This window comes from Dasypus novemcinctus, chromosome 13 (assembly GCF_030445035.2).
Source record: "Dasypus novemcinctus isolate mDasNov1 chromosome 13, mDasNov1.1.hap2, whole genome shotgun sequence".
NCBI lineage: Eukaryota > Metazoa > Chordata > Mammalia > Cingulata > Dasypodidae > Dasypus > Dasypus novemcinctus.
In genome coordinates, this window is record NC_080685.1 from 48,868,424 (window position 1) to 48,889,478 (window position 21,055).

Below are 21,055 nucleotides of genomic sequence, written 5' to 3' on the forward strand. Positions count from 1 at the left end.
TTTGCAGATTCTGTGCTTGTGCTGTCCTTTAGTAGTGGCCTAAAGAATAGCCCAAGGCAAAAGCAGAGGGTCCTCTTAAGTATTTTTGAGCATGCATCTTGCCCTGGACATGTGTACATGGCCTGATCAATTTCTCCTTATGCACTGAGAGTATAAAACAAACTTCCCCCAGGAAGTTCAGAGTCTTTCTTACCGGTCCTGCACACTGTTATATATCTCAACTAATAATCTTTTGCCCCAGGCAGCTGTGGACTGATTGTTTTCTTATGGTGTTTTAGCAGCCCTATCAGTTGCTGTGTATGTCCACAGAAAGTTCTGGGACCAGTGAAACAAAGAAAAATGTCCTGGATCAGTACTTCAGGCTGCCACCTCATGGACTGGTACAGACTGATATGAACCCCAACATGTATATAAGGGTTATTGTGCTCATTCTGGAAACTGGGACCAGGGATTCACACTGGGAACTCAAACTGTCACAACACCAAGCTCGAGAGTGGATGGTGGAAGGACTAGTAAAAGTACCTCAAGGTTTTCCTACCCTTTTTAAGTTAGTATTATTTTTTGCCTAGTTACTACACCCTTTTAATACTTTTCCATAGCTCTGAGGAAGTTGATTTTGCCAGTATCTGCTGGTTTTCCAATGTTGCTGTGGGATGTGAAACCTGGGAATTTTTCAATCTACCATCTTGCTGACATCTTCCTCAACCTATTTTAATGATGTTTATTAACCAATGCATTCAGAGCTGCAAGTACCCAATAAATAATAAATGGGTTCAATGTTATTCACTGTCATTGAAATTCACACTAGAAAGTAAGTAATCTCAAAATACAATAAATGTGTAGATGAATTTCAAGTCAATATTTGATTTAGAGAAGCTTACTCTTTAAATATATGAGTGCTTAGTAGGCATCAATATTCTGTTACACATTGGCTGAATAAAAGATGCAATCCACAGGGAGATGTGGCTCAAGCAGTTGAGCACCTGCTTCCCACATGGGAGGTCTCCAGTTCAATTTCCAGTGCCTCCTAAAAACAAAAACAAAAACAAAAGGACTGACTTAGGAGAGCTGATGTGATTCAAGTGATTGAGTGCTGGCTTCCTACATACGAGGTCCCAGGTTCAATCCCCAGCCTGGTACCTCAAAAAAAAAAAAAGATTCAATTCTTGAACTTATGGACCTATTGCCTAATTGAGAGAGCCATTACCTAAAATAAATAAGTAAACAAATTTTAAACTGTGATTAGTACTATAAAAGCAATAGAGAACATAGAAATGGAAAAATAGGGGTGCTATTTGGATAAGGTTTTCAAAAAAGACTAAGTAAACATTTAAGTAAAAACCTGAAAAATTAGAAGGAACCAGTCAGATAAGGAAAGTATTATCATGGACCAATGGACCATTTGGGAAGGCTAATTTGGATGGAGAGTAGAAAGTATGGTTTAAAGAGAAAGAAAGCCCAATGGTCACATAAGACTGGTAGGTAATGGTTGTATCATGCAGGATCATGTAGGAACTGGGATTCTATTCAAAGCATGATGGGAAACCATAACAGTTTTAGACATAATTAGATTTTTATTTTTAAAAGATTATATTATGCTATGGTCGAGAATCAACTGGAGGCAATAAAATAGTCTAAGTTGTCACACATAGTCCTCATCATGCCATAAACACATAAAAATGCTGAATATATAATAATATATAATATTAATTTTTTAATAAAAATCTCATAAAGCAAGCAAAAGCAAAGGGTACTCTACCTGAATATAGGCACTGGGCGCTAATATTTCTACATACATCTGAAGATGAGATGGCTGTAATGAAGTTGAGAACCTGGAAGTGATGGCCCATTTGATAAAAAGAGGATTGAAAAAGCCAGCCTATCAGTGAAAAGCAGTAAGGAAGTCTATAATCTGTAATACGATTTTTTTTATAAAGACAGCTATAAAAAATTGACACCCGAGGCTTGTATTATATATGAGAATGGCATCCAGATTTATACCCCAAGTAGAGAATTTTACCTGAAAACAGGTTTTAGGGCAACTGATACTTCTAAGGCCCAGCAAAACCACAGTGTAGAGACAGTTTCTCAACCTAGGGCACAGAAGACTCCCACATAATAAAGAAATTCTTTTAAGATAAGCTCCCAATAAAATATTATCCATCATTTGAAGAAACCAGCCACCTTGAGGCAGAGCCAACAGAAACAACAAACAAGATTTAAAACCTTGCAAACTGGAAATTATAATTTTAAACAGATGGTTTTTATTATTGTTTAACATATCTCACCCACACTTTGGTTCTCATTCAGGGCCAACACAAAATCTTTTAAAAGACCACAATTTCCACCTCTATTAAGATTATTTTTAATTCTTGAAATTCACTCAAAGTGAGCGAAAGGAAATTTAGATACATATGAATTTCAACATGAGGCACACAAGGTAGTTTAATATTGTGATTAGGTGAGCTAGAGGGCTGTTGTCTGTAAATGGAAAACCGGACTGCCACTGATCGCTACCTATTTTGGAGCTAGAAAATCTATATTTTGTCTATGTTCAAAAAAATGAAATTGTCTTCTCCAATCCTTTCGGATAGCATTTTAGTTTTTAAATGTTATGAAAAATGACCCTATGTTTAAAATGAAGCCTCTGTGACATCCCCAATTTTCAAAAATCACTTTAGGTTTAAAAGCCCAGAGTTTACAAGGGAGATTCCACATGTCCTTCACCTCTGATCACCTAACTAAACCTGAAAAATTCACTTCAACTCTTTTCCCTGGGTATTATTTTAGTTTTCAGTCTACTCCCTTTTTCAATATATAAGAACATGTACACACTAGAGGCAAAATTAGTTTTTAAATGCAAGCCAAAAAAAAATTTTTAATGAAAAGGTGACAACGACAGGATGGGGCTGAGCTCTTTTAAATCATTTTTGCAAAACCTGCTTAAAATGAGGAAAGAGAAGCCCGCAGAGGTTAAGTGTTCAAAGCAAACCAGAACTCTGAAATCTTTGAATTTCGAATCAGGACTCAAGGCAGGAGAATTTAAGAAATGTTTCCCATTCTCCGCTGATGTTTTATACAATCTTCTCCGAACATAGTAACATGCCAGAAACTTAAATTCCTTAGGATAAAGGTTGCAGGTTAGCGAAAATCGTTTACAAAGAAACATCAAGGAAACAACCCACAAACAAAAGAAATCTGGGGTACGCCAGGGCCTGCGCGAGTCTTGGGTATGCAGAGAAATCTGTTAAACATGCCTGCTCCCTTTTACTAACTATTCCCCAGCCCTCTTAAGTACTTAAAAGGCTAAATGTGATCACTTTCTTGAGTTATTCTGAAGGACTACTCCAACGCACTCTTCTAATCAAACACACGGATTTTAAACCAATTCACACTATCGACCGCACGTACCCATCAACGAAGACCAGATACAAAACTCCGCCCTACAGATTTTATACAGGACCCCCTAGAAGCAGTTACGCCTGCCTCTTTTCGCTACCAACTCGTAGCCACTTCCTAACTGCCTGTTTACTTCACCCTATCCCCATCAACATTTACCCCTTGTCCCTTGAATCGATTAACCCAAGGAGAATGAGAAACAGGGAGATAAAGCAGAACCATGTCAGAGGATATAAATGTCTGCTTGGCCAAGATTTCTTCACGCAGTTTGTCCGGCACCGCTGGAGGCAGCCTCCGAGGCAGCCGGGCTCACAACACGGGAGGGGGACCTTGTGTCCGGAGCCCGAAACGCTGATTGGCTGACCGGCCGCGTCCTGGTAAAACCCGGATGAGCCTGGGCAGTCGCGTTGGCAGTGTGGGAGCCGAGGCTTGGGCACGTCGGGGTAGCTGGTGGCGAGGGTGAATGGCGAGGGGTTGGGCCGGCTTCTCTGAGGAGGAGCTGAGGAGGCTAAAGCAGACTAAAGGTAATGGGATGTGCGTAGGTTCCATTGTTGAGTCTGTTAAGGGAAAGAAAGGAGGACTGGAGTTTTCAGAGGAGAAGGGGGGTGGGGGAAGAGGGTGTGTGTGTTGAGAAGGGAACTTCGGGGTGGGGAGACACAAAGAAGGAATTTAGGATTGAGGGTGTTCCATAGTTGGAGATAAGTGGGAGCACGGGGGGAGGAGCAGACCCAGGCAGCTGGGGTCTCCTTGTAAGAAAGAAGGCTCAGGAATCTATTTCAGGGATTTGACTTTCTACTGTGAAAGGAATGGAATTTGGGAGAGTAAGTGAGCCTAAAAGCCTAAATGTCCCCTATAGAGAGCATTTTTTCATGGATCAGTGGCTGAAAGGTTTGGGATCAGTGTAAGGGAAGGAGGAGGGGCACACACCATATTAGAATTGTGATGAACTTACACAAGCAGATAATGACTGGAAAAAGGGAAGCATAGAGCTATGAATAAACGTAAAAATTGGGTGCGGTGCTTTATCATAATATATCTAGAGTATTATATACTTCGCTAGATGATTTTTGCAGTACTTTGCAACTCCGAGAGTCAACAAACCTAATAGCTCTTTGAGTGGTTAGATGTGATATATATACGTGTATGTGTGGTGTCTGGGTGTGTACATCCCAGACTTAGGAGTAAGCTAAAAATTTTTGCTTCCCCCTCCTGCTTAATGAAGTAATCATTGAATGGGCTTATCTTTTGAGGAAGGAATTAAGTTTGCCTAAATTTTGGAGGGAAAACTATTAGTGATAAAAAACCATGCTTTGCTATTCCATAGAGATCCTTATGTTAAGCCTGGTAGTGCACATCACTTCTGTGCACAGTTTTCGCCACTCTTTATACCATAATTTATTTTTAGTTCTTTCTCAGAAACACTTTGGCACTGTTTAAACAGGCATAGAAATAATTTACTTTGCTGTAAGGTCAGAATACATTTTTATGTTCTAGCCTCTGCTTTATACCTTGGAAAGAGTTTCTCCGTAGTGTTTTTTTTTGGTTTGTGATCATATGAATGATAGTGATAACTATCCTTTTGATTAAGTATATTTATAGTATCCTTATAATTTTTGCACCTGGTCTAGGAGCTTTGATAGGGTTTACTTTGAAAGAAAATTAAATAAACCTTGCCATTCCTTTTATTAGAGTTGTGAGAATACTGGATATTGCTCAGGTAGGTTGTGCTTTTTTAGCGTAGATGTGAGATTGATCTAGTAGGGCTGACAAGTGGAAAAGGAAGTAAATTTGTAATGTAGAGCAATGTAATTTATATAGGTGGGGGAAATTTTGTCTGGTCCAAAAGCCTTTAAAATGTCATGAAGGTTATACTACAGTGTATGGTTAATTAACTGACTCTGTCTAATTTGATGTATTGAAATTCTGTGGTTTCAACATCCATTTATTCAGATGTACAAAGTATAGATACTGTTGCTTCTAATCTGGCCCCAAATTCCAGGTATCAGCTTCTGCATGGTTATACAAAAATGAACAAGATATCCCAGGCTTCAAAGAGCTTATAGTCTAGCAAGGAGACTAACAATTAAACAACCATAAAATAATGTGATAGTAGATGTTATAAAATAGCTTGTTACATAGGTGGGAGGAACCTCACTATGCTGGAGGTTGGGGAAGCTTGATTTCCCAGAGGTTATACATTAGCAAAAGTGAGTTTACCAAGGGAAATGCCCCTCGTTTGATAGCAAGACCTTGGAGGCTGGGCACCAGCTTACTAGTTTATGATCACCTTGAGAACAGAGAAAACATCTTAGCATCTTTATAACAAACTGTAATAACAATGGTTGGCATATTATCATACGAAGTGTAATAACACAATGTTTGGCATATAGACCTCCCAGCTTTGCTCCTAAATCTTTTTGTAAATGAGAACAGTTGGATCTTTAATTTATAAGGCCCCTTCCAGCTGTTCTTTAACCTTAAAAAAGTAGGTAATTAAATAATATAAGAGGATGGTTGCCAGCAAAAATAAGGACAGCAATACTCTAGAGCAGGGGTTCTTAACAAGAGGGTCCATGAGCTTGAATTGAAATTCAAAAAAAACCATCCTTGTGGGGACTTGATGGTGTGGGTGTGATATATTTATTAACTAATACACAGTATAGTATTGACTTAGTAAGGAGTCCATGGTTTTCATGTGATTGGCAAAGGGTTCTTTGGAACAAAGAAAGTTAAGAAGCCCTGCTCTAGAGAAACTCCTATGTACATTGGGAAACATAATCAAGAATGTTTTTAACAGTGTTTTTAAAATAATATTAGAAAGCTGGAAATGACCCAACTGTTTATTAACAAGAAAGCAGATAAATAAATTGTGGTCTAATTATCTAGTAGACTGGTGGAAATACATGAACTGTAACTTCATATAGTCATATGTATGCATATGAAATGTATACATTTCATAAATGTATGAAAACAGCAAGTTGCAGGATTATATATGGTCTGATACCATTTATATAGGGCAGGAGCATATAAAACATATTCTTTTAGGGATATAGGAAAAGTAAAAAAGTCAGGAGATTGAAACACAAAATTCAGGGTAGTAGGCAGATGGGAATATGAAAAGGGAGACCCAAATAGACAGGAAATTTCAAAGGTATTGGTAATTACAAAATCAGGTTAAACCAAGTTAATTTGCAGTAACAGCCCTAAAATAGCCTTGGTTTAAAATAACAAAGATTTATTTTTGCTTTAGCATGGGTTGGCAGGTGGTCCACATAGTCACTCCATACCATCTTTTGGTGCTGAGTTCACCATGGCAGAAGGAAAGGAAGGTTGAGAATTGAGCATTGGCACTTAAATGCTTCAGCCAGTAAGTGTCATGTCACTTCTACTTAAATTTTAAATTTCTTTCAACAAAAGTAAGTAATATCACTTGGGGAGCAGGAAGTACAATTCTCTTGTGTATTCCAAAGGAGGGGCAAAATATTTGTCCTTGAACAGTAATTCTGTTTACTACAATCATGTTTTATTTTTTAAGCTGGATTTTTGTTATTACAACCCATACAGGTGGATTATGTATACACATACATACATGTTCATATATATGTATTTGATGTATGATCTATTTCATAATGAAAAAAATTGCAAGTGAAATATTGAGGGCAGGCACAATTTTAAGGAAAGCAGTCATAAGGATTTTTTATTCTTAATACTAGTTCTTTGCCAATTATATCTTCTCCCAGTTTGTAACTTGTCTTTCTTTTAAAGTACTTTATTTTTTAGAATAGTTTTAAATTTACTGAAAATTTGAGCAGATAGTACAGAGTTCCCATGTACTTCTCACACAAGTTTCCCCTCTTATTAATATCTTACATTAGTATTACCCATTTGTTAAACTTAATGAACCAGTATTGATATATTGCTAACTAAAGTCCATAGTTTATTCATATTTCCTTAGTATTTGCCTAATGTACTTTTTCTATTCCAAGATCCTATCCAGGACACTACATTACATTTAGTTGTCATGTCTTGTTAGGCTGCTCTTGGCTGTTACAGTTTCTTAGACTTGTTTTTGACAACCTTTATAGTTTTGAGGAATACTGGCCAGGTATGTTTTTGTATGTCCCTATATTGGAATTTCTCTGATGACTTTTTTCCTCATGGTTACACTGCAGTTGTAGGAAGGAAGACTACAGAAATAACATGCCATTTTCATTGCATCTTATCAGGAGTATTCCAGTATAAATATTTAGCAGTATCAGAATTGTTAACCAGTACCCTAATGGGAAACAGCTTTGTCAACTACAATACAGTACTTATTTGTAGTTCTTATTGCCATTAGTCTTTCAGATTCCATTCATCCATTACAAAATTACATAGGTCAGTACCTTTTCCCCCACCCCATTCAGTGAGATTGTTTCATACATTTGTAATGCAGTCATATTCTCTTGTCACAGTCTACATTCTTTCCTAGGATCCTTCAACCACTTAAGTGATTTTTAAAAAAAATTGTATGTACATTTAAGCTCACTCTTTATTTTATAAGTTTCTATAGGTTTAAACAAAAGCATAGTACTGTGTGTCCACCATCACTGTATCATACAAAATAATATCACCTAAAAATCTGCAGCTTTCCTGTTCCTTCCTTCCTTCCACAAACTCCTGGCAACTACTGATACTTTGTGTCTCAATCGTTTTGCCTATTACAGAATGCCATATAAATGGAATCGTACAGTATATATTCTTTTCAGAACAAGTTCTTTCACTTAGATATTTGCATTTAAGTTTCTTCCCTGTTTCTGTGTAGCTTGGTAGGTCCTTTTTTTCTTTGACTAGTATTCTACTGTATGGATGTACCACAGTTGGTTTATCAGTTCACCTATAAAGGATATACAGGTTGCTTTCAGTTTGGGGCAACTGAAAATAAAGTTGTTATAAACATGTGTTTGCACAATTTTGTGTGGATTTAAATTTCATTAGTTTGTTTATTTTGAGAAGTTGTAGGTTTACGAAACAGTCATTCATACCATATGGGATTGCCATAATTGTCCTACCATCAACACCTTACTTTTTTGTGATACATTTGTTACAAATGATGAAAGAACATCGTCATAGTATTACTGTTATCAATGGTCCATAGCTTATATTTGGTGAATTTTTCCCACAAACCATTCTATTAACACCATGTATTAGAATTGTGTGTTGGTTAAAGTATGTGAGAGAGCATTCTCATGTTGTACTGTTAACCAATCATTTACCACAGGGTTCATTGTGTTACAGCCTTACTCCATCCAAAGTGTACCTTCAGTGACTCTTAGTTCTATCATAGGGTTGTGCTCATCAGTTCAAACCATTTCAGAATGTTTTCATTACTCCAAACTATCAGCTCAAACTATTTCAGAATGTTTTTATTTCTCCAAAAGGAAAAATCCTATATCCCCACTATTGACTCTTAGCACTGATATAGTACTTCTTTGCCATTGCTGTAGATATATTACAATATTATTGTTAACTATAGACTATTCGTTACATTTATTGTATTTTTCCATGTATTTCAATTCTTAACACCTTGTAGTAGAGAATCATTCTTGTGTTTGTACTGTTAACCACAGTCATCATCCACCACTGAAATCATAAAAATTTTAAACTCAATCTTGTAAATACCTAGGACCATGATGGCTGGATCATAAGGTAAGACTCTGTTTAGCTATTTTTTTTAAGATTTATTTATTTCTCCCTCCTGACCCCCTTACCCCCATTGTCCACTCTCTCTGTCCGTTCGCTGTGTGTTCTCCTGTGTCTACTTGTATTCTATTAGGTGGCTCTGGGAACCGATCCTGGGACGTTTAAGAGTGGGAGAGAAGCAATTACTGTCTTGTGCCACTTCAACTCCCTATTCTGCTGTGTCGTCTTCTTTTCTTTCCTCTGTGTCTCTTGTTGCATCATCTTGCTGTGCCAGCTCTCCATGTTGGCTGGCACTCCCGCATGGGACTTTCCCGCATGGGCCAGCACTCCATGTGGGCCAGCTCACCGCATGGGCCAGCTCATCCTCACCAGGAGGCCCTGGGCATTGAACCCTGGACCTCCTACAGGGTAGACAGGAGCCCAATTGGTTAAGCCACATCCATTTCCCTATTTAGCTTTGTAAAAAAGAAAAAAATGACGTATTAGCTTCCAAAGTTGATATATCATTTTGCATTCCCACCAGCAATGTAAGAGAGATGCTGTTGTTCTTCATCCTCACCAGCAAATGGTATTACCCATTTTTTTGGATGTTAGCTCTTCTAATAGGTGTGTAGTACTAGCACATTGTTTCAATTTACAATTACCTATAAAAAATGATGTTGAGAATCTTTTCATATGCTTATTTTTCATATGTATGTCTTCGTTGAGATGTCTATTCAGATCTTTTGCCCATTATTTAATTGGGTTGTTTTCTTATTGTTGAGTTTTAAGTCTTTTGTATATTTTAAATATAAATGCTTTATCAAATGGATGTTTTGAGATATTTTCTCCTGCTCTATACCTTCTCTTGTCATTGTCTTAACTTGTCTTTTTAACTTTATCTTTTGCTGAGCTAAGTATTTAATTTTAATATATTCTAGTTTGTCAGGATCTTTTTTTTAGAGTCAATGTTTTCTGTATCCTGAGAAACCAGGCCCTCCCTTACTCTAAGGTCTAAGGATATTCATCTTTATTTTCTGTAAGAAGCAAAACTATCGAGACAAAGGAGTTTGTGGAAGGAGGGAAGGAATGAAGAGGAAAACCACAGGGGATTTTTAGGTGATAGTATTGTATGATACTGTGATGGTGGACACACAGAGCTATGCTTTTGTCTAAACCTATAGAAATTTATAGCAAAGAATGAGCCTTAATGTGTACAAAATTTTTAAAAAATCACTTAGGAGGTTAAAGGATATTAAATAATTAATTGATTTGATTGAGATTACTGAGCTGGACAAAAGCAAAGCCAGGACTCTGACTCCTGATATTTTAACTCTCTGTTGGGAAATTTAAATAATAAGCTTGTGTTGTTTCCAAGTTCAATATACATAAGTTAAAAGTCCTATTTGAATTGTTCGTTTACAAGGACATCATAATTTCATTTCCCAGTCATTCCATAGAACATACGTTTTATAGAGCTTATTAATTATGTGAATGTAGATTAACTTCTTCAGTTGTCTGCCCTAAGAGGCTAACAAAGGCATGGAGAATCCAAAAAGTACAATAAAAGAAGTATTTTTATTTAGTTTTAGAATATTTTTTATTTTCTCTCAATTGTTTTATCTTCTTGTATTGCTTTGCTCAGGCTTCTATTGAAATTAGATTCCGTACATTAATTAGAGGTTGACTGGACTTTGGATAATACAATTTTGGATTGTTCTGGAAGATTTTTTGAAAAGGAGAGGATTCCAGTATAACTAGAATTCCTAGAAATAAGAGACTTCACTCAATTACATTTTTGTGTACATTTACGTATGTATCTGCTTGCTTTAAAATCTTAAAATTTAAGAGAGGAGAAGCTCATTTGAAAACTCAGCCACAATCGTGTTTCAGGAAAGCAGACAGAACTGTAAATCAAATTTAAGACTATCAGAGAATGTAATTATCTGCCTAATTGATCAAAATCAGTTGTTTGTATTTTTTTACCAAAAATTGAGTTAAAACATAAAACAGAGACCTTGTTTTGTGTCCTAAGGCCTAATCCATAAACAGTTTGACATCCTCTAAATACAAATTTAGAACTAGGGCAGTTTTTATTCAATATTAACAGTATGATCTGAGAACTGGTGAAAGTATAGGTAGATGGCTGTTTTTTTCTGGGCTTTCAAGATAGAGAACAGAGTGGGGAAAACTCTCTAGAGTTGTTTTATTATCAAAGTTTAGTGTTGTTAATGCTTTGTTTTCTTAAATTGTAATTATTTGCTGCTAACACATAAGAATTTTTCCCTCATTCCTTCTTTCATATAGATCCGTTTGAAGCACAGCGGCGTCCTGTGAAGAAAAGCCGCCAGCAACTTCAGCGGGAGAAAGCTCTTCAGGAGCAAAGCCAAAAACTTGGGCTTCAAGATGGATCAACCTCATTACCTCCAGAACAGCTTGTTTCTACACCAAATCAAAGATTTAATTCCCAGAAAAGACATTCTACTCCCCCTACTCCTCCTAGTCCTCTTAAAATCACTTCTTCTCTTGGTGATGGGAAACAAGAGGGTATTGAAAGTCCACCAAGGGAACTGGGACTTGAGGATTCTCATGATATACGCAAAAAAGTTGAGGCTCTTCCTTCAAAGACAGATTGCAAATTGGAGAAAAAGAAAATGGAATTGTTAGTAAGTCTATATACCCATTTTTTTTTTTTCCATTTTACCATTTTTTCCCCATTGGGCTTTGGGAAATAAATTTTTTTTTAACATTTTCTCTTTTATATTCAAGCCTAGAAATATGTTGAATAAACTGTTGAGAATTAGATACCTCCTGGGGAAGCGGACTTGGCCTAGTGGTTAGGGTGTCTGTCTACCACATGGGAGGTCTGTGGTTCAAATCCCAGGCCTCATTGACCCGTGTGGAGCTGGCCTATGCACAGTGCTGATGCGCGCAAGGAGTGCTGTGCCACCAGGGTGTCCCCCGTGTAGGGGACCCCCACGTGCAAGGAGTGCGCCCTGTAAGGAGAGCCACCCTGCACTACAGAAAGTGCAGCCTGCCTAAGAATGGTGCCGCCCACAGGGAGAGCTGACACAACAAGATGACACAACGAAAAGAAACACAGATTCCCGTGCCGCTGACAACAGAAGCGGACAAAGAAGACGACGCAGCAAATAGACACAGAACGGACAACCAGGGCGGGTGTGGGGAAGGGGAGAGAAATAAATAAATCTTAAAAAAAAAAAATAGATACCTCCTAAATGTATTAATATATGCCAGGCAGTACTAGGCAGTTTATGTATCATGTCATCTAGGCTTCACAGTAGCCTTGCGACACATATTTTCCTAGTACAGAGAGGTATCAGGGACGTAAAAAAGATATTTTCTCAATGATAATAAGTAGTAAAATTGGGTTCACATGTAAGTATGTCTGGGTCCAAAATCTCTGCCCTCTCCATTCTCCAAAAGTAGCTTTTCCTATGTATTTTGAGCCTGTTTTTAAGCTTCCAGATTGGGTCTCCAGTGACCCAGGAAAGGGTACTTGTGAAAAAATTTAAAGAAGGAATGGTTAAGGGAAAAGTGTAGAAAGTTGTGGGGACTAATTATATGATTCACCTGCATCCTTAGATTTTTTAATCCTATATTTAACATTATATTTGTATCAGAAATCACCTATATGTTTTAGTTTAGCCATACACTTACGGAATTTGCCATTCTATGACTTGCTATTATCAGAATTAGTTTTTTTTAAATTTTATAGCTTATGTTCTAATATCTACTCTTTATTTCTTCCTGATTTATAGCTCATAAGTGAGGAAGAATGGCATTTGTTTCTGTTTTCCATTTCTTGAGTTTTTCATTTCCAAAGTGTCTTACTTTTTTTCTCATTTCTGCTGATCTGCACTGTGAGTTTAAATAGTTCCTTACCCAAGAATTTACAACTAAGAAATCATTTTGACAAAAGATATAAATCACATGACTTATAAAATAAACGTTTAACAAGTACATACATGTAAATGTCTTTAAGTATAGTTTACCAGCAAAGGCCTGAGAGGAGTAGTGGATAAGTTTCAATGAAGCTGGATGATTTACATCCAATGTCATTAGGAAAATGATATTCTTTTTAGGTAACGGGGAAAATTGTTAGAGAAGGGCGTTAATCTGAGGAGCCACTGATGAGAAATTTGGAGGTTTAAGAAGGGGAAAGGAAAGCTATATCCTAGAGAATGTTCAGCAATGACAATAGCTTAGTACTCTGGGTGAGGCAAAGGATAGGCCAGAAAATAGTAGAGAATTAAGGAAATGAGAAGGGATGTGGAAGCAAAGGATGCCTGCCTAGCCAATTCCCAAAACAGTAGAATACCATGGAGGCCTTTGAGGCATAGGTGACCGAATCAGAATATTGGTTGGAGAAAACCTAGGTGTCAACATTGAAGACCGATTGGGATAGAGCCGTGGGTGGGCTGGAACTAAGGTGACTGGAGGAGATGCCTCCACTAGTAAAAAAGACCATGAAGAAATGACCATAGTAGGAATGGTTTTACCATTACCCTGTTTGAATTGACATGAAGTTCTTAAATTTATGGGAAAATTCAATATGCTTCTTTCAGAGTTTGGCAGATTTGAAGATAATTCATATTTTTAGATCTTTGAGTATTTTTGTTAGGCCAGCATTCAAGTCTCAGATCGCAGTGCATCACTCTGTTTAGAAGAGTTCAAAAGTTATAAATAAGTTAGCAAATTGAAAGAAAATTATGAAGTAAACTGATTATTATCTTAAGGATATTAAGATGGTAGAGACTCCTTATAAAACTCTAAAAGGTAAGAGTATAACAGCTAACATCAGTTACCAGTTTATTTTGACCTCCATTTTACATATAATAGAAACAACTCACACAACTTGCTTTGTGTAAGAAAAGAGGCACAGCACCCTGGCTTCCAGTCAGGGTTCCTACATTATATATATATAATGGATTTCAAGGACCAATTTATGTAAGTCTTAGATCAGTCTGTTCCTATTAGAACAAAATAGTGAGCAGCAGATGGGTTCCTGTAAGGATTTTTACAAGAAAATACACATGATCTTGTTTATTAAACTTTATTCTTATGTGACTGAGACTGATAAGGTGTGGGATGGGATAGTAGTCTCTCTCAACTCGTTTTATACTTTTTTTGCTCCTCAGACAAGAAAAATCTCGCTGGGAAGTCCTCCAACAAGAACAACGGCTAATGGAAGAGAAAAACAAACGTAAAAAAGCTTTTTTGGCCAAAGCTATTGCAGAAAGGTGAGGTACCTGAACCAGGAAATGTTGATTATAACTTGCAATCAGTTCTTTTGTGTTTTACATTTATTTTGCCAGGGCTGTCCTAATCAACTGATATTTTGTCCCTACAAACATTACTTTAAGGCTAAATTGTTTCATAAGTGATATCTTAATTCCAGTTTTCTTTAACTTATTAAGTAGGACTTCATAGACATAGGTCTTAATGAATTTATGAATACAAATGCAATTAAAACTTAAGGATCAGTATCAGCATTTTCAGTGTTAACCATCTACACATTCATAGAAGAAGCAGTAAATAACAAACATGTAAACTGTAACAAATTCAAGTTTTAATTTTGTAGGTATGCCTTAATTATCTAGTGTGTAGAGAAATAAGGTATTGCAGGTAAGTGTCTTATACTCCAACAAATCTTGTGTTTCCCTACAGACATTTTTCTTAAAGAATTTATCCCGTTGCCATTAATAGAAAATACATGATGTAATTTAACCCTATGTTGATGACTAGGGGCACCATTATGAGCACTGCCCCATACTGTGAGATTCAGTTTTTCTTTCTCACATACTGAGTATCAGTTTGTCAGTGATCCCTACTCCTCTACTGTCATTTTGAAAGTTAGAACAGCAACATTACCATTAGAGCCACTTTTTCCATCTACGCCCACTTTCTGAACTTTTAGTTTGTAGTTTCTAATCTTCTATATCCTTAGGAAGCAAAGCTTACTCAATAAGGGAACGGTTGTGAAAATGAGAACTAAATACAGACAAGTACTCAGTGGCGTTTTCTGTTTAGATCTCTAGAAAAGGCTGGCAAAGCTATTATTGATTAGAAGGGCTAGGATGTATATCAGGGGAGAGGGAAGGGTTGGTGAGAGAAGTAGGCGGGCATAACAGTAATTCAGAATTTTATCTTTCAGGGGACTGTATATACTTGAAAGTAATCATTCTTTCCTACTGGTATACCTTGGTCACGAAGCATAAGGAATATACAACTTACTGAAATTCTTACTGTGTTTCAAGAAAAAGAACAACATATTAAAAAAGTAGTGCCCTCTTTTTTCCCCCCATATAAGTGATTATTGAAAAGTATTTACTAAAATACTAAATCCTTAATGTGAAAGAGAGAAGAAGGAGGCTCTTTGCTGAAAATTGTACAAACTGATTTACAGGTACAGCACTTACATCTTCCCTGAGTGCTTCTGATTTAAGACAGAAAGCAATGATATAGGCAGAAACATAGCGAAATATATCATGATTGGAGTCTTAATAATAAATGGACAATGCAGTTTAAGTAAAAGAGTCGTATTAGAAAGTGAACTTATGTAGGCAGAAGCCAAAGGCAAATATATAATGGAATAGAAATCAGGGGAAGGCTCTTGATCATTTCATGACAAGGCAGAGCAGAAATAGGACATACTGTTGGATTGTGTCTGTCAGTAATTTTTGAGTACTGTAAAGGGACAGAATTCATTCTTTTTTTTAAATTTTTTATTATTTTTTATTTTTTTAATTGATTTTGTAAAAATATTACATTAAAAAAATATATGAGGACCCCTTCAACCCCACCACCCCCACCCCACCACTCCCCCCCCAGCAACACTCATTCCCATCATCATGACACATCCATTGCATTTGGTAAGTACGTCTCTGGGCACCTCTGCACCTCATGGTCAATGGTCCACATCATGGCCCATACTCTCCCCCATTCCATCCAGTGGGCCCTGTGAGGATTTACAATGTCCGGTGATTGCCCCTGAAGCACCATCCAGGGCAGCTCCAAGTCCCTAAGACGCCTCCACATCTCGTCTCTTCCTGCCATTCCCCATACCCATTAGCCACCATGTCCACTTTTCCCACTCCAATGCCACCTTTTCTCTGTGGACATTGGATTGGTTGTGTCCATTGCACCTCTATGTCAAGAGGAGGCTCAGATTCCTCATGGATACTGGATGCAATCCTCTCGCTTTCAGTTGTAGGCACTCTAGGTTCCATGTTGTGGTGGTTGTCCCAGAATTCATTCTTAATGTAAGTTACAATGGAATGATTTTATGTGGGAGTTTTCTTTTCCCTGGAGGATGTGTGTGAAATTTTGAGATGAGTGAAATCGTGATAAAGTTTGATTTTATATTTGTTCTGTTAATTCTTAAGTATAAATTGTACTTGGGAGGTGGTGAGGAGTCTCAGAAATGATGAGGCTGGATATGCTTCTAAACAAGCAAAGGAAAGAGTTTTTGGTGTGGAGCCCTCAATAATTTTGAAGACATGTAGTTTTGCCTGTAGGCAAAGCAAAGCAATAAAAGTTTATGGAAATGAATCCTAAGGAATTAAAAAACCAAATAAATGTTCTCATATAAAGAAATGGTATGTGTTAATGATGGCATCCATTCTTGATGTCTGCTGAGTATAGACAAATATGTGCTTAGCAGGAAGAATAAGGGAAAAATTCTTAAATGCAGTTTCTGAGAAATATACCAGAAAGGTACCACCAATTTTTCTGATTTTCTCTAGTTTTTAAAAACTTTTAAATTATAATCAATACAGTATATACAATATACAATGAGTATATATGGTGTATTAATAGTATACATATGTGTATACATATATTACTTCTTTCACTTGTATTATATATGGATACATGGTTTACAAATGTTTTTTCCCTCATTCATGTCCTTCACTTTCTAGATCTAAAAGAACTCAGGCAGAAACCATGAAACTAAAGCGGATCCAGAAGGAGTTACAGGCTTTAGATGACATGGTGTCAGCTGACATTGGAATCCTCAGGAACCGTATTGATCAGGCCAGCCTAGACTATTCGTATGCTCGGTGCGTTGGGAAAATTCAACTCTGAACAAGGAGTCCAATTTAATTAATGTCCATTGATAGCTGGGTCAGGAGCTTTTATGTATCATCATTTAAATCTCACAACAACCCCATTAGGTGCTGTATTTATTCCTTTTTCATGCTAATTCAAGTATTCCCTCTTCTGTAAAGACTTTATTAAATCTTTCCTACTGGTTTACCTTGTTAGAACATTTCTTATATTATTTACAATTTAGTCTTCCTATTTAAGGTTTGGGACTCTGCTTTATTAATCTTCCAGGATCTGGCAAAGTAGGTGTCACATAGCACTCTCTCAGTGTCTGAGTAACTTGCCCCCAAGGCACATAGGTATATTAAGTCCCAGAACCATGATTAAGACTCTTATTATTATAATTATATAAAACTCTATTATTGTAATGCCAAGTCTTTCCATTTAGAAATTTTGATTATTTGAGACTGATCTTAAGTAATTGAAGCCTAGTTCTCATTTCAGTTTTCATCAAAGTAAGACGATCTAGTTTATTTTATAAAAACGCGAGTATTTTAAAGAAAATGCAACTGTCTTAGAAACTTAAAACTTTTCCTCTCATTTTTTTTTCTTTCTGATTATACTTGTACAAATTGGTTTGATATATGTTCCTTGGTTTCAACCATTGGCTTTTTTTTTTCAGAGAAAAAAATTATCATGGAATTTTTTTAATGAATTAAACATATGTAAAGAATTACATGGACTTTGCAGGCAGATAAAAGGGCAAAAAATTAAGTCTAATTTCAGAGTTTTCAGTCCTCAACATTGCTTTAATCATCCTAGTTTGTTTTTTTCACAAGGAATTGTTGTGTTAATGACTCAGTTTTGCATCTTTCTAATACTAGAAATCAATCAGAATACCTCATTAGTCCAGGGTAAACCACAGCATCAGAATGTTTATATAACATTTTAATAAAGCGGAAATACTTGGTCATCATTTTCAATTCACTGTTTAGTGTTTGTGAAAGAGTTTGTGGTTATCCTTGGGATTTTTGGGATTTTTATAATTGTTGTTTTACCATTTGCTGTTATACTTAGTGGGTTGTATTTATTAATTAACTTCTTAAACTAATAGCATCAGTAGTTGGAAACTGAAAGTTTCAGATTTCCGTTAATAGGGTTAATAAGGTCACTGAGGAAGTAGCAAAGATTTTAAGATTGAATTAAGCCTCCATTTGTAGCACATTTTGTCATCTATAATGTGAGTTGACCAGAGGGATATTTTTATTCCTTTGTGGTCCTTTATGTGAATTATTCAGATGTATGGTACAGTACTGGGTACCTCAATAGAAAAACAGTCTTATTATGTTTTAAATCTGTTTTAGTGGAGCTGAAGAACACTACCTTTGCTTTTGAATATTATATATGAGAAATGTCATAGTTTTAGCACTCAAAGAACCACAGAGGCGGTGAGATTACTAATTAAAGGAGAAAACAGTCCATTATATATAGATAAATATTCTTAATAAAATTTTAGTATGTTTTTATATAGTTGATTTTGCTTAATGAGTTTAAGATGGCAGTTTCTCATACTGGCATAGATATAGTTGTCTGTGAATGGATATTTTGTGAGGCTATTTTAAAAGCCTAAGCTTTTTCAGTTAACTCAAAGAGAAGCCAAAAAGAATTGTGACTAAAACCAGGGTTGTGTCTTTCTGTTCATACTTAAAATTGAGGCCATTTTCCTGTACTTGCTTTTGTGGTTATTGAGAAATTAGAGATTTGTGAAATAACATCATTGTCCAGAAACCTAAAAGAAGGTAATCCCCAGGACAGTCAGTTTCTGTGGGAGAGTTTCTTGATTTTTTAAAAATAAAAAATTATCTTAGTTCTGTAGATAGTACAGTACAATGTCCCTGGGTTTTTTGGTTATGGAATAGGCCAGAATTCACTTTTAAATTGGCCTCTATAGAGGATTGTCAGGGTGCACATCTCTGAGGAGACCAACATTTTGAACAAGCCAGCTTGAGAGAGTTGGTGCTGCTGGTGCTGCTGCTGTTTTCAGCTACAATATCATTACTGCCATATGCTATGCAGACCAGATTTTAATATTGAGAATGCCTGCATATGGAACATAGCTATTGTGTTTTGGAGGGTTTTTTTTTTTTGTTTTTTGTTTTAAATAGAGAAGTTGTGAGTTTAAAGAGAAATCATACAAAAAAAAAAAATGCAAGGTTTGCATATACCATCCTATTATTAACACCTTGCATTGGTGTGATACATTTGTTATTGATGAAAGCACATTTTTATAAGTGTGCTATTAACTGTAGTCCATGGTTTAATTTAGAACTTACTGTTGGTGTTGTGCAGTTCCATGAACTTTCTTTTTCAAATTTTTCTTTTGACACATGCAACCTGAAATTTCCCGTTAGCCACATACAAATATATTAATTCAGTCTTGTTAATTACATTCACAGTGTTGTGCTACTATCACCATCATCCATTACCAGAGCTTTTCCATCACCCCATAAAGAAATTCTGTGCAATTTAAGCCTTATCTCCCTACTTCCTATTCCCTACCTCCACCCATTCCCCTGGGAAACTGTATTCTAGATTCTGACTCTATGAGTTTGCTTATTCTAATTATTTAATAAGAATGACATCATACAATATATATCCTTTTGTGTCTTGCTTATTCACTTAACATGATATCTTCAAGGTTCATCTGTGTTGTCGCATGTATCAGAACTTCATTCCTTTTTACAGCTGAGTAATATTCCATTGTGTGTATCTACCACATTTATTCATTCATTGGTTGACAGACCTTTGGGTTGCTTCCATCTTTTGCCATTTGTGAATAATTCTGCTAAGAACATCAGTGTGCAAATATATGTTTGAGTCCATGCTTTCAATTATTTGGATATAAGTCCTTAGAAGTGGGATTGCTGGGACATATGGTAAATCTATAAATTCTATACTTAAGTTTCTGAAGGGCTGCCAAACTGTCTTCCGCAGCAACTGCACCATTTTACCTTGCCACCAGCAGTGAATGAGTATTCCTATTTCTCCACATTCTCTCCAGCCTTTGTAATTTTCTGTTTTTTAATACTAGCCATTCTAGTTAGTGTGAAATGATATCTCATTGTGGCTTTGATTTGCATTTCCCTAATGGCTAATGATGTTGAGCATCTTTCATCTACTTTTTGTCCATTTGCATTTCTTCTTTGGAAAAATGTCTATTCAGGTCTTTTGCCCGTGTATTAAGTTGGGTTGTTTTTTGTTGTTGATATTAATCCCTTAACAGATATGTGATTTCCAGTTATTTTCTCCTAATGTATAGGTAGGTTGTCATTTTGCTTTCATGATAAAGTCCTTTAAGGCACAAAAGTTTTTAATTTTGGTGAGGTTCCATTTATCTTTTTCTTTTCTGTTGTTGCTTGTGCATTAGACATAAAGTCCAGAATCCATTGCCTAACACAAGGTCCTGAAGATGTGTTTTCTTCTAACAGTTTTAGAATACTGGCTCTTATATTTAGGTCTTTAATCCATTTTTAAATAATTTATTGCAGTGTAACACTCATTCGTGAATGTACATAAACAATAAGTGAATAGTAATAGTTGTGAACTTAGAAAACCAACATAACCAATGTAACATCATACAGTGCTCTCATACTTCATCCTACCACCAATACCTTGCATTGTTGTGAAACATTTTTAATTAATGATTAAAGAGTATCCTCAAAATATTGCTAGTAACCAAAGTATTTTTCTCCCAACCCACCCTATTATTATTATTTTTATATCATTTTTACATGAACATACATAAACAATAAGTGTATAGTAAAAGTTGTGGACTTACAGAGCAAACAGACATAACATTATACAAGGACCCATACATCAACCCACCACCAACACCTTGCATTGTTGCGAGACATTTGCTACAAAT

General features: G+C 36.2%; 1 protein-coding gene and 1 long non-coding RNA gene across 2 annotated transcripts in view; one reads left to right on the forward strand and one right to left on the reverse strand.

The window, feature by feature from the left end:
* Window positions 1–861: 861 nt before the first annotated feature.
* On the reverse strand, window positions 862–3,737 carry LOC131280921 (uncharacterized). The gene is made up of 2 exons (XR_009188625.2): window positions 1,760–3,737; window positions 862–1,027 (listed from the first exon to the last, which is right to left on the reverse strand). It is a non-coding gene; the product is annotated as an uncharacterized lncRNA (long non-coding RNA).
* Window positions 3,738–3,771: 34 nt separating this feature from the next.
* GORAB (golgin, RAB6 interacting) overlaps window positions 3,772–21,055 on the forward strand; it is a 30,577-nt gene continuing 13,293 nt past the window's right edge. Inside the window, exons 1-4 of the mRNA XM_058310107.2 lie at window positions 3,772–3,923; window positions 11,368–11,722; window positions 14,223–14,324; window positions 17,004–17,144. Coding sequence (XP_058166090.1) covers window positions 3,863–3,923; window positions 11,368–11,722; window positions 14,223–14,324; window positions 17,004–17,144 — 659 coding nt within the window. The 5' untranslated portion in view covers window positions 3,772–3,862. The remainder of the gene's footprint in view (window positions 3,924–11,367; window positions 11,723–14,222; window positions 14,325–17,003; window positions 17,145–21,055) is intronic.